This window comes from Carcharhinus amblyrhynchos, chromosome 3 (assembly GCF_965287045.1).
Source record: "Carcharhinus amblyrhynchos chromosome 3, sCarAmb.v2.hapA, whole genome shotgun sequence".
NCBI classification, from domain to species: Eukaryota; Metazoa; Chordata; class Chondrichthyes; order Carcharhiniformes; family Carcharhinidae; genus Carcharhinus; species Carcharhinus amblyrhynchos.
The window spans coordinates 17,166,867-17,181,707 of record NC_137326.1 but is presented as its reverse complement, the minus strand read 5'-3'; the positions used below and the strand labels follow the sequence as shown (position 1 = coordinate 17,181,707).

General features: G+C 41.9%; 1 protein-coding gene across 1 annotated transcript in view; it reads right to left on the bottom strand.

Moving 5' to 3' along the window:
- LOC145341350 (inter-alpha-trypsin inhibitor heavy chain H3-like) overlaps positions 1-14,841 on the bottom strand; it is a 50,055-nt gene that overhangs the window by 3,477 nt on the left and 31,737 nt on the right. The window contains exons 14-19 of the mRNA XM_080186274.1: positions 14,098-14,237; positions 13,614-13,776; positions 6,970-6,978; positions 6,773-6,803; positions 1,804-1,827; positions 579-692 (exon numbers count right to left, since the gene is read on the bottom strand). Coding sequence (XP_080042400.1) covers positions 579-692; positions 1,804-1,827; positions 6,773-6,803; positions 6,970-6,978; positions 13,614-13,776; positions 14,098-14,237 — 481 coding nt within the window. The remainder of the gene's footprint in view (positions 1-578; positions 693-1,803; positions 1,828-6,772; positions 6,804-6,969; positions 6,979-13,613; positions 13,777-14,097; positions 14,238-14,841) is intronic.

Here is a 14,841-nt window from a genome sequence, read left to right as displayed (position 1 = left end):
GGTGTGGCTAGGCCTGTACTTATTTCCCATCCCTAATTGGCCTTGTTCAGAGGGCGTTTAAAAGTCAGCCACATTTCTGAGGATTTTCACAGTAACTTCATTGCAGTGTTAATGTAAACCTACTTGTGACACTAATAAATAAACTTTTAAAGATTTTTCTTCTGAATAAAAATGGAATAAATAATGAAGATTATAATGGAAACATCAAGTGAATTATCTATAAGATTTGCACAAAATAAAAATACACTTAAGCCACTTCATAAAATTAGAAGCATCATACTGAACTGGCAACTTAAAAAGCTACACGTTTGGGCCACATCCTACTCCTGCTAATAGTTCATATGTTTGTATGTTCAAATCCTGGTTCAATCTGGCATGTATGTTGAAGTGTGGTAAAGCACAATAAATCTCAGGCTTTATTTTGTATTCTGCTCGCACAAATAAAAACTACAGTAAAATTACAGAATGATTGGTTTTAATGGCACTGTATGATCCACTAACTCAGATGCTTCTGTTTGTTAGCAATGCACAGCTATTTTCCTTTCCTCATGACAGCTTCTAGCAGAGCTTGCACCTACCTGTCTGAGGATCTGTCACCAGGTTTAGAATTGCACCTGGTTTCCCATCAATGTTGAAACAAATGGCATCACTGTGATCATTTATTGAAATGATAAAATGAGGATCACTGTCAACTTGAAAAAAAGAGATCAAAGTTTTGGAACATTTAAGTCATTGCCACTTATCTATAAAACAAAGTTTTGAGTCCCTTGACACATTAACTTTACGCATTGTAACAGATACAAAACAATCTTGAATGGAAGGCAGGCATTTCTTCTACATGTTGAGAATTTGGCAGGGAGCTGGCATTTTAAAACAATGGATCTTGTGTTCAATCTCATGATGTGCTGAAGAGAAATTGGTCAAAATAATACCAGCAGATTCAGCACATTTAAGACATTTACCTCACATGGGAGCAGGGAAAGACATCACAATGCAGTTGTGGGAGGCAAAACAAACATAGCCAAGAGATCTCTGAAAATGAAAGTGCAGTATAATTTTGGTAGCCTTCGTCAGAAGACTATTAGGGCCATAAAGAATACACATCAATTAATGTGAGTCAATTGTCACAGATTTAAACTGTTTCTCAAGTTAGTATTATTTTGTACCAGTTAAATCTTTTATTTAAATAAAAATAATCTGACGCTTAAATCCCAGATTGTGGGTTGGAGACAGCATACTCTGTTTTTGAGGGAGTTATTAGGGTGGCAGATTAAGGGAATATTGTGGGTCTTGTTTATCTGGACTTTCAGAAAACTTTTGATATGGAATTTCTCACCAGTTTACTTCACAAGATAGATTTTTGTGGTATTGGTAGGGATTTAAATGCTGACATATGAATTGGCTCAAATCCCACAGCCGAAGTGTTGTAACTAGTGAATCCAGTTCAACCTGGTGGTATGCTGCTTGTGATGACCACCTGATAGATCCAAAGTCCACTTCCAATCACTGCCCTAATTAATGACCTTAACAGTGGTATTAGGATTGTGATCAGTATATTTGCAGATGACATCAAAATTTAGGAAAGGATTAAATTATGTGGGAATGGCTCCCCTCGGACATCTGAAAATTGCCTGCTCCACTATGCTGGTCAAGTAGTGTAGCGGGGTGGAGAAATCCCACCATTTCTTTGGCTATCATGAAAGTGGGGCAGACTTTCCCTGTCCATCAATTTTAAAAGTACACGGTTGTAAGATTTACCAATACAACTAGATACATAAAGCAAATTCTTAAGCTGAGTCTTACCGTAAGTGTAAGTAGGACTTTTAGCTGCAGAAAAGAAAATGAAAATCAATGAGTGATTAAGCAACTGAAGGAGTTCGAGGAATTTCATTTGTGAATGTCTTTGCAATATCTTATGGAATATATGGGAATATCTACACTTACAAGTCATTGATGTGATTTTGTCTCATGTCACCTGAATGCATTTACAACTCCATAGAGAACAAGAATATAAGACCATAAGAAATAAGAACAGGAATAGGCATTCAGCCCCTCAAGTCTGCTCTGTCATTCAACATTTGTTACATCCACTTTCCTGTCCTTTCCCCATCACCCTTGATTCCTTTACTGTTCAACAATCTATCTCCCTTAGCTATACGTACAAGGACTCTGTCCCCACAGCTCTCTTTGGCAAGGAGATCCTAAGACTCTCAGTCTTCTAAGAGAAGGAATTCCTCCTACCTCAGTCTCAAGTTGGTGTCCCTTTATTCTGATACTATGCCCTCTGGTCCTATACTCTTCCATGAGGGAAAACATCCTCTCGGCATTTATGCTATTAAGCCCCTTAAGAATCCTATATGCTTCAGTAAGATCACCCCTCATTCTTCTGGACTCCAATGAATAAAGTTCCAACCCCTTTAACCTTTCTTTATAAGACAATCCCTCCATAGCCAGGATCATCCTGGTGAACCTTCTCTGAACTGCCTCCAATGAAATAATATTCTTCCTCTAAATAAGGGGACCAAAACTGCTTACGGTACTCCAGTCGTGATCGCACCAGTATCTTGTACAGTTGCAGCAAGATTTCCCAACTCTTATACTTCAACCCCCTTGAAATACATTCCATTAGCCTTTCTGGTTACCTGCTTTCCGTGTTTCGTGCACAAATAGTCCCAAGCCCCTTTGCGTTGCAGCATTCTGCAGTTTTTCTTCATTTAAATAATATTCTCCTTTTGGTCTTCCTTCCAAAATAAACAATTTTACATTTTCTCACATTATATCCCCTTTGTCAACTTTTTGCCCATTTACTTAACCAATCATTATCTCTTTGTAAACTGTGTGTATCCCTCTTGCAACTTGTCTTTCCATCTATTTTTGTGTCATGTACAAATACGGCTACAGTATATTCGCTTCCTTCCTCCAAGTCATTAATATATTTAGTAAACATTTGCAGTCCCAGTGCTGATCCCTGTGACTGAATACAAATCAGCCAAAACACTTTCCTTATCTCAGCAAGTGGCTAACAGCGACAATGAGGTGTGTGATATCAACAGAAATTGAATGAAGTATTTTCCCATCACACAACAATTCATAACCAGTAAGTATTATAAAATAGACTAGCCAAATTGATCAATTTTCTGACTTGGATTGTTTTTTTTCTGTCCTCCCTGTACTCTACAGAACTAACAATGTAATTGAGAACATTATATGGGGTGGCACAGTCCTATGGACCCGGGTTCAATTCTGACCTAGGGTCACTGTCTGTGTGGAGTTTGCACATTCTCCCTGTGTCCGCGTGGGTTTCCTCTGGGTGCCCCAGTTTCCTCCCACAGTTCAAAGATGTAAAGGTTAGGTGGATTGGCCATGGCAAAGTGCCTCTTAGTGTCAGGAGGATTAGCAGGGTAAATATGTGGGGTTAAGGGGATAGGGCCTGGGTGGGATTGTTGTTGGTGTAGGCTCAATGGGCCAAATGGCCTCCTTCTGCACTGTAAGATTCTCTGATATAATTTTGAATGTATTTATTGATTCTTTATAAAAATAACCAAAATGCATAAAACTTGTCTCAACATACTTTTTTCCCCTCTTCCACCATCATCCGTGTTCTTTTGAAAAGCTCCTGCTCACTGCTTCCTTCTCCTGAACCTTCGTTATGAGCAAGGGCTCGGGAGAAGAGCAGCAAGGCAACAGCAGCCTTGATGGTCCATATGGATTGTAACAATACCACTGGGACTTTCCCTTCCTCAGCATCAAAGCTCAGGCTTTGGCTTGACTCTGGATCTTGAATGGGAAGACCAGCCCAGGAGAAGGAAACAGCAAGAGGACGAGTCAGGGAACAGGAAGTTCAATGAAGGGTGAGTCAGGGAGGAGAATTGGTCGCCACTCAGGTCTAGGAGCAGAAGAGGCCACGACCTGGAGGTAGAGGAAGGGGAAAGGCCACAACATGGAGGTTGAGGAGAGCCTGCGACACAGAGGTTGGGGAGTGGGAGAGCCATAACTTGGTAGTTGGGATGAGAGAGGCTGCAACTTGGAGGTCAGGGAGAAAGACGTGCTGCACCTCAAGGTCAAGGAAGAGGAAAGGCCACAACGTGGAGGTTAGGGAGGGACAGAGGACATAACCCAAAGGAAGAGGAGGAAAGGCTGCAATGTGAGGGTCCAGGTGCAACGAGAGGCCACAACACGGAGGGAGATGCTGCAACTTGGAGGTTATGGAGCAGGAAAGACTACAATTTGGGAGAGGGGAATAGATCACTCCATAATGGCGCTAATTGAATCACATAGTATAAAACATTAAAATGAATTTTCAGATGCTCAATGAGATTACAGGCCAACGTTAAAGTGAAACAATGTTAAATGGGGCAACACTAAACAAAGACTTAAGAATGTAAATCTTTTCTGACTATTTCCTTCATTGCCTGCCACTGTATCTCTGCTATCCTACAATTTAAACTATTTTCTCAGTTCACTTTTGCCAACTCTGTCCTTATACCCTTGTAATTGCCTTTATTTAAGTTCAAAATACTAGTCTTATACATATACTTCTCGTCCTCCTCAAATTGAATGTGAAATTCTATCATGTTGTGATCACTGCTACCTGGACACTCCTCTAGTATGAGATCATTAATAAAACCTGTCATGTTGCACACTAAGATAGCCAGCTCTTTGGTTGGCTCAAGTGTAAGGGTCTCACCACATTCTTACTTACGTTATGATCCCAGCTGATGTTATAACTGGACAGGAAGATCCCAGAATGGAATCCCCTGGCGTAAAAGACTGTGGGACAAATTCCACCTGCCACAGGAATCATAGCGGGCAAGGAATGGACCTTGAAAAGGTCCGGTTTTGGAACAAGCATGACAGAAATATGCTGCCCAGTAACTTATGCTCTTTTTTGTCAAACATGGAGGAATATAGTTACAGGACTGCTAAACAGATTTAACAACAAGAAAAAAAAGTTTATTAAGGATGGAAAATTGGATAATACACACTTCTGCACTCCCCCACTTAACTTAATAATACACACAAGTTTTAAGATTAAAATGAATGACAAATTACATTTGCAGCTACAATGGTCTCAGTGGCACACATTTTCCTGTGGTTAAATATACACTCCACTCTGAACCCCCAAGTGGATGCCTCCTCAGAATCCCAGATGATTGTCTTTGTAAGAGTGTCCAAATTCTAATTCGTAAAACACACTTTGAAATCTTCTCTCATAATCATGCTTTCCTAAGTGGTTTGCATTCTGAAATGCAGCCCACATTTCCCAAAAGACTCTTGTGAACAGAATTTTTGCCCCATTTTTACCAATGAATCCAGTCCTGGATTTTATACCAAACCCCCTAAGGACTTTTTTTAAAAAAGGCTTCCGCAGAAATTCTGAAATCCAACCAGTTTTACTTGATTATTTCAAGTAGAGTCTCACAAACCTTAATACCGCTGCAGATAATTTTCTGGCCTCTTACAACTTCTTCAACTCTTTGTGACTTTCCTGAACAGTGAGCTGTTTTTGTTTCCAGTTTCCTCTTTTCTGTTTAACTGCAGCTTTCTTAAGAAACATTTTCTGTCCCAATTTCCTGGTTATTTGGACTTCAAATTGTTCCTTAGAAAACTAGCATCATTGCTATCATGTCCTATCCAGTTTCCCCCGACAGAGGTAAGACCTGTTCACTCCTCTGTAATCTGGCTCCAAGTGCTGTGGCTTCCAGTTAAAAAAGCTAAGAATAAAGGAAAGCTTTTTCTTTCCTTACAAGGCACCTGTTGCTAAGCAATGACTTTTCCCTGTATAAGCTTTAATTTAGTCCATTCTTCAATGCTCTACAAGCAAAATGGAATCACAGTTGGAATTGAAACCAACCCCCACATATACAAACGCTTTGTACAGCAATAATTTATATCTCGAGTGGATTTAATTGCCCTCGCTCCGGATTTTCTAGTTGACAAAGAAACCTCATGGAGGGATTCACTGACCCCATTCACTGATGGAAGGAATTCTGATTGCCCGTTGAATTAGGGGTCAGGACTAAAACCTGGATTCACGCTGAACATGAAAGCTACCAAGATTCACCCAACCTGCCCCGCTGGCCCTGATTGGGCTCCCACCCAGAGCATGTAGAAACTCAATTAATATGCAGGGTTTGATGGCCCATTCACCAACCCCCTCCTCCATGCAATCGGCCCTCCAGTGGCAGTTAGTTTTGTCAAAGCGAATAAGTGATCTCTAGGAGAGGAAGTTAAACCAATTACTCCCTATGAAGAAACCATAACTGCCAATCGGGTTTAGCGTCTATGTAAACATTATGGATAGGAACAATGGAGGTACTTGAGATGCATTCATGTGTGAAGGGAAATGAAAATTAACACAGCTAACTGAAGGCTGAGTAGAAATCCATTAAGCTGCCAATGGAAGCATTTCTCAAAGCATTTTGAAATTGTCAGAGATCAAAGGTTTCCAATGGAATAGAGAGGGTTTCAAAGGTTTCAGCTTTGCCAGGAAGGCTCAGAGACTTCAAGTCAAAGCTGTGAGGATATGTTGAGGCTGAGTGCGCGGCTACGGAGAATGGAACCCACAAGTGAAATTGACATCTCCTCTCCGTCAGAGGATTTCAAATGGGTCTGCTCACACCTGAGCTTCAGAAATGGAGAAAGGGAAACCTCTACTGTAGAATAGAGTGCTGCCAGTGATATTAAAGGCTGGAGGAAGCATGGAGATTAAAATAACCTGGCCATTACAAAGTTTGCACAGTTGGCAGGCAAGAATGAAAATATTGATCACGGGGCTGCCACGTTGTAATCCAAATCACCATCTCAAGGGTGATCTTCAGGGCAACAGGCTAAAAGAGGCAATCCAGTTATGAGAGCCTCTTCCTGTGGGAGAGTGGTGAGATCGCCCCAACCTTGTCCCCAGCCAAACTCACCCAATGTCCAGATGTTTCCTATTCAGCTTGCCAGCAGCAGAGGGAAAATGGCCACTGGATGTACCTCCTAGTCCCTCTTGGGGACCAAGATGGCAGGCCAGGATGTCAGTGCCAGGAGCAGAGTACTTTGGCACTGCGAAGGACTGTGGCGTGAAAGTGGGCTAGAGTAGGTGGTCTGAGGTAAAGGAGGATTTAATGAGGGTCTGAGGAAGGAGGGGGGCTGAGGCGTGTCAGGTTGTGTCACCCTCATGCTTGCATGGTGTGGGAGGAGGGGGTGACCAATTATTTAGTGGCAGGGGGAAGATGTCCCTCTTCACTGAAGGGTTGGTGGTGCTACTTCCTAGTGAAGGAGAGGGGTCACCATTTCATTTATTGTGGGAAGGGGGCCTGTCTCCAGGTGCAGAGATGGGAGCACCCTTGCTCTCTGAACAGGTGGGCTGGCTAGTGTGTTTTGCAAGATGGTCTCATTTGCATTTTTCAGGTGGGTGAATCCTACCTGACAGACACTGTCAGTGCCATTGGGAAACATTCATGTTTTCCCACTGGCATGGGCACTTAGCCCAGAAATGGAAGAATCCCACTCCACATGTTCAGAAAGTTGTTCCTCATTTCTTTTGAACTGGGACCTTTGGCCTAACTTGTCCATTCCACCCAGTTTTTACCACTAAGCTAATCTCAATTGCCCATGTTTGGCCCATATCCCTTTATGCCCATCTTACCCATGTAACTGTCTAAACACTTTTGAAAAATAAATCATTCCCGCCTCTACTACGACCTCTGGAAGCTTGTTTCAGACACTCACCATCCTCTGTATGAAAGAATTGCCCCTCTGGACCCTTTCATATCTCTCCCCTCTTGCCTTAAACCTATGGCTTCTAGTTTTAGACTCCCAACCTTTGGGAAAATATATTGACCTTATTTATGCCTTCATTATTTCATTGACCTCTATAAGAACACCCCTAAATCTCCCACACTGCAGGGAAAAAAGTCCCTGTCTATCCAGCTTCTTCTTGTAATTCAAACCATCAAGTCCCAGTAGCATCCTAGTAAACCTTTTCTGCATTCTTTCTAGTTTAATAATATCCTTTCTATAATAGCATAACCAGAACTGCATACAGTATTCCAAGTGTGACCTTACTAATGCCTTGTACAACTTCAACAAGACATCCCAACTACTGTATTCAATGTTTTGACCAATGAAACCAAGTATGCTGAATGCCTGCTTCATCATCCTGTCCACCTGTGACTCCACTTTCAAGGAGCTATGAATCTGTACCCCTAGATTTCTTTGTTCTACAACTCTGCCCTACCATTAATTGAGTAAGTCCTGCCCTGGCATTTATCTGAATTAAACTCCATCTGCCATTCATCAGCCCACTGGCCCAATTGATCAAGATCCCGTTGCAATCCTAGATAACCTTCTTCACTGTCCACTATGTCACCAGTCTTGGTGTCATCTGCAAACTTACTAACCATGCCTCTTAAATTCATATCCAAATCATTAATATAAATGACAAAATGACATGAATAATTTAAATCCTCAGTGGAGTACCTGTATATGTCATGGCTCTACCGATGATAAAAGATAAGTCAACCATTGTTTAGCTTCCACAATCAACTTGGAATTTATTGAATAAACTCAGGTTACCTTCTAACTGTGATTATTAAATTGCATCAGGTTGTTACCCATTTCTCAATGAGATGTTTCCATTTCTCTCACATTTTAAAAAAGTTCCCAAACTAGAAACTTATATTTCTAACGCACATGACTTAGGAAATCAGATATTTGCAACATTAGTTTACAGTTACTAACTACACATGAGTAAGACTCTTTCAGCTGTAAAACCAATTATAATTTTGAGGAATCATCATCCAATTAGGACTTCTGTGATAAAGTCACAGGGGGTGATCGTACCAAAAAGATTCTAAGTGCCTAACGAGCGTGAAACTTGAGGGCATTTAAATCCAATAGGATTAGTCTGTTCGCCCTTTGAGCCTGCACCACCATTCAATGTGATCATAGCTGGTCACACACTTCCAGTATCCCACTTCTGCTTTCCCTCCATATCCCTTGATCCCTTTAATCACATGGACCATTTCCAGCTCCCTCTATATCTAATGAATTGGCCCCAGCATCTTTTTGTGGTAGAGAATTACACAGGTTCACAACTCTCTGAGTGAAGTTCTTCCTCATCTCAGTCCTCAATGACTTACTCCTTATTCTTAGACTGTGACCCCTAGTTCTGGACTTCTCCAACACTGAGTACATTCTTCCTGCATTCAGCCTGTCCAGTCCCATCAAGATTTTAAATGTTTCTATGAAATCCCCTCTCATTCTTCTAAATTCCAGTGAATACAAGCCCAGTCGATCCAATCTTTCTTCATATGTCAGTCCTGCCATTCCGGGGATCAGTCTGGTGAACCTTCACTGGATTCCCTCGAGAGAAAGAATGTCCTTCCTCAGATGAAGCAACCAAAACTTCAAACAATGCTCAAGGCGTGGCCTCATAAATGCACAGTATAACTGCAGATAGACATCCCCACTCCTATACTCAAATCCTTTTGTATGAAGGCCAGCATGCCATTAGCTTTCCTCACTGCCTGCTGTACCTGCATGCCAACTTTCAGCGACTGTTCCACCATGACACCCAGGTCACTTTGTACTTCTCCTTTTCCTAAACTGCCATTATTCAGGTAATAATCTTCCTTCCTGTTTTTGCCACCAAAATGGATAACCTCACATTTATCCACATTATATTGCATTGGCCAAGTATTTGCCCACTCAGTCAGATTGTCCAAGTCACCCTGCAGCCTCTTAGTATCCTCCTTACAGCACGCACTGCCACCCAACTTAGTGTCAGCTGCAAATGGGAGAAATCCACACCTTTTTTTGCAGTGACTTAAAAGTTTAATCTTATCACACTCCATCAAAAAAAAACTCAGCAAATGTGAAATTCAACAGCAGCGGGAGTGGGCAGGGCCTAAATCACCTTAAAGTTGGCTGATAGCAGCAGAGGGCACCATTGCGCATGTGCGGATTTCTGTGGAGTGAGAGCAGCAGAGGCTCAGCATCCCACCCCCAGCTACTGTGGGGTCCATGCCAATTGCAAGCCCTCACCACCCAGAACAATCACAACCCCTTCCCCCCCACCTGGAATGTTCACCACTAACCTTCCCCCACTGTTCACTATTACAGAGTGCGCAGTGGTACCCCCTCTTGCCCCCATCAATCACCGCTGCAGAGTGGCAGTGGTCCCCCCAGCCTCCCCCCACTGATCACTGTGCAGGATGCGCAGCAGTTCCACCCCCCCCCCACCAAATGACCTGCCCCAGTCACACCTCATGTCCCACCCCCTTGGCATTGCCAGTGGCCAGTGCCAGGGTGCCAGTGCAAGGCTTGCACTACTCAAGGGGCATCCCGTGTCCCTGATCTCCCAGGGAAGTCTCAATGGCCTCTGGTTCTACTGGCAATACCATCATGTCTGGTCCCCATGGGGACCATATGTGATCCTCGCTGGAGAGAATCTTTCCTAATTATCATCAAATTTGAATTTACATTTATTTTAATAATATATTCACCCTCATGCCTCTATCAGCCTTTCAAGCAGTGAGTTCCAGATTCCAGCCAGCCTTTGGGTGAAAACATTTCCTCTCAAATCCCCTCCAAATACTCTGCCCCTTACCTTAAATCTATGCTCCCTGGCTGCTGACCTCAACTAAGGGGAAAGGTTTCTTCCTGTCTACCCTATCAGCTCCCCCTCAGCCTTCTCTGTTCTAAGGAAAGTAACTGCAGATTAGCCAGCTTCTCTTCATAGTTGAATGTCATGCACGCCTTTCCATCTCCTGGTTGCATTCAGTTTCCTGCTTTCCCTGGCATTCTCATTTCCACTCCACTGGCATATTTTGTTCCTTTGCCATTCTGGCTGTGGAAGACATTCTTTTGCATCTCCTGCTAAGAAAGCTATCAGATCCAACCCGTTATGCTCTGGTAAATGAGCTGAAAATGCTTTGAAATCGTGGCTTTCTTCACATATCTCTTACACTTGTGCAGCAGCTTAAAATTGCTCCCAGACACAACTTCCAAGTAAGACTAAGATTTGTTTATGAAAACGTACCCAATGCGTATATTGGAGTTGTGTGTTGTTGTGGTGGTCTCTCAGTTTTTTCTGGAAAATGAATGAAAACATATATTTACTTTATTTTTAAAAAAAATCTGCAGTTTGTAAGTAGATCATTTTGAAGTTTTCCATCTGTTGCTTCCCTCTAAGTAATGTGCAAATGGAAAAAAGAGTATAAAACATGTAGAAAAGAACAGCACATATACAGAGAATGAAAGAGAATGAGAGGGATACAGGGGGAAGCAATAGTCTAGTGGTATCATCGCTAGACCATTAACCCACAAACTCAGCTAATGATCTCGGGACCCGGGTTTGAATCCCGCCACAGCATAAGATGGGGTTTGAGTTCAATTTAAAAAAATCTGGAATTAAGATGACTATGAAACCATGTTGGGAAAAACACATCTGGATCACTAATGACCTTTAGGGAAGGAAATCTGGCATCCTTATCTGGTCTGACCTACATGTGAGTCCAGAGCCACAGCAATGTGTTTGACTCTCAAGGGCAACCAGGGATGGGGGATAAATGCTGGCCAGCCAGCGACACCCATGTCCCACGAATGAATGAAAAAAAAAATCAGATGTACAATAGCAGCTTCCATTTATATCAAAACAGAAAATGTTAATTTACTTTAACTCAAAGGGCAGACGGTGGTGGCACAGTAGTTAGCGCTGCTGCCTCACAATGCCAGGAACCTAAGTTCGACTCCCAGCTTAGGTCACTGTCTGTGTGGAATCCCCATGTTCTCTCCATGTCTGCATGGGTTTCCTCTGAGCGATCTGGTTTCTTCCTACAGACTAAATGATGTGCTGATTAGGTGCATTGGCCATGCTAAATTCTTCCTCAGTGTACCCGAATAGGTGCTGGACAGTGGAGACTGGAGGATTTTCACAGCAACTTCATTGCAGGATAAATGCAAGCCTACTTATTAATAAATAAGCTTTAAAAAAAATGACTGAACTAGATTTTTACAACAGTCACCAATATTGATACAAGTCTTCAATTCCAGATTTTCTTAACTAAGCAATGAGTGAGATTTGAACCTGTCACTCTAGAGTATTAGCTTGGGTTTACTAGACTACTAGTCTTGTGACATTAACACTACACTACACTCCCTCCCTGAAAGGCTGATCAGATTGGACAGCATTTATGGAGATAGAAACTGATCAATGGGCTTTAATTTGAATTTCTATAGCATCTTTAATTTTGTAAATCATTCAACGATACTTCACAGGAGTGATCAGATAAAAATGAATGGAAATTTAGTGAAGGATCTTTGTCTAAAGGTTTAAGGTCTTTAAACAGGCAACCACATGAAGTGGTTTAGAGAAGAATTCTTGGACGTAGGGCTTGAACAGCTAGATGTACAGGGTACGATCTTATCAGTTCGTTACACTGGTTGATTGGTGTGGCAAATCGGTAAGATTGCATGCAAAACCAAAAGTTGGATTCACATCTGTTTTACGCCACACCAAACGTTACTGGTGCTGTTTTGCCAGCAAGATTGGCTTTGCGCCCAAAAAAATGTGGACAGGGATGTTAGCAGAAGGGACTTGGTACAAAATAGGACACAGGCAGCAGATTTTTTTTTGTAATGAGTTGAAGTTTACAGGATGTGGAGGGTGGGAAGGCATCCAGGGCAGCAGAAGGAAAGTTGAATGTTGAAATCACAAAATAATTGGCAGGGTTTCCAGTAGCAGTGGGCTGAGGCAGGAGCAGCGAGCAGGATCAGATGCACATGAGATCACAGGCGGCTAACCTGCCAACATTCCTGCTGCTTGGAAAATGACATGGATGGAGGAACACATTGGCCTATTCCCTCAACACTTACTTGCCACTTTGCCCACCTTCCTGACGTTGTTTTCAAATTTGTTTTGGGAAGCAAGTGCGCAGGATTTTAATGTTACTGCATTATATATGTGTTTCATGGCATTATATTTTTTCCATTATAAAATGGTGTATGTGTATGTAAGAAACAATTTCATGGAAGGTCAACTAACTTTCTCAAATGCAATTAAATCTTTGCTGCCTTTGACAGTCATGAAAAATCCTGACTTGTTCAGAATTTTCGGCGAGGCTAGCAACCCATGTTGCCATGTGGCGGGCTGGGGAGAGTTATACTGCTACCAACAATGGGGAGGCGCGATTGCAGGAGGTCTCCCAGTTCACTGGGAGATCGGGGTGCCTGCACAACCTACGCAACAGCGCCCCGAGCAGTCTGCAACTGGCTTCCCCAGTGAACTTAGGCCCCTTCCCTTAACCGGTGCAAATTGCAGTGTGTCCAAACAAGTGACAAAATGCCTTAAGATTTCATTGCCAAACTCGCCCAAAAAACAGATCTCAAAGACACCCATTTTCAGACTTTTTTGACATTCATAAGATTGCACCCGTTTATTATTGTCAGATTTAATTTTTGGTCTTTGCTTTTGGAGGAATGTAATGATTGATTGAAAAATGTTTTGCATATTAACATGAACATGTAGCTTTTTAAATTAAACATACGCATCATGTGTTGACTGATGAACAAGGTGAAAGTCAATTGCAAAATCAAAATTGAATGAAATGTAGTTTTATTCAAACATTACCATCTTTTGGTGGTTTATCAGCCACAAAGGTGTCATTGTTGTTTTGCTCTGGTTTTGTGACGACCATTGATGTTAAAGGTGTTACAAAGTTGTACTTGAGTGAAAGCTCCAGGATTTGATCTGTTAGCGTTTTCTTTTCATCTGTACCTGCAGAAACCCTGAAGATAACAACTGGTAGCAATTAATTTTGTATTGTATGAAACACAGTAAATACCTGTGCTGCCATTTAAACAATTATTCCTGCAATAATTTTTAATGGCCAATGTGATTTCCTCAACAGTTAATCAAAATAGATCATTAAACTTTGCGATTATTAGTCATTTTGCTCTAGTGACAGCTACAGTTAGTAAGAATAAAAGATAATGGAGGATTAGGAACTAAACCTGTCTTTCAGGTGCTGAATATCAGCTATGCAAGTGTGTGAATCACGGCTTGTATATCAGTTACATTTCACAGGCAGAAAACTTCTGCTACTTTACCGGTTCTCTAAGAGCTGTTGTATGGTCAGATACGCCCACAGTCGCTCAGTGAAATCACCAAAAATATATTGCTGCTGCTGAATGACACTTTCAGCTTCTGATACCTTCACTTTAGTTTGTAGAGTTAAATTTGCATTGACCTGTGGGACAATTAAAGATTTCAGCTGAAACTTGTGTTTAAGTATCTGAAACGTATATCATAGAATCATAGAATCCTACAAGGAAGCCATTCAGTCCATCGAGTCTTCATCGTCCACAATCCCACCCAGGCCCTATCCGCACAATCCCATGCACTTACCCAGGCTAGTCCCTCTGACACTAAGGGGCAATTTAGCATGGCCAATGCACCTAACCGGCACATCTTTGGACTGTGGGAGGAAACCAGAGCACTTGGAGGAAACCCATACAGATACAGGGAGAATGTGCAAACTCCACACAGACAGTGATCCAAGCCGGGAGTATAACCTGGGTCCCTGGCGCTGGTGCTGTGAGGCAGCAGTGCTAATCATTGTGCCACCGTGCCGCCCCATATGCATGACATAAATTCACAGTTTGCTATTAGTTATGTTTTTATGTTAGGCACAAAGTACACAAATTATTTTCACAAATCAGACAACAAAAGCTGATCGGATTTATCCAATATCTAACATGAAGAGATCATATTTTGTTATCATTTTGTGTTGATTTGAAGTTTATAATTGTCCTGTCCAACATTCATCTCTATATGGCAACAGAACTAGTCAG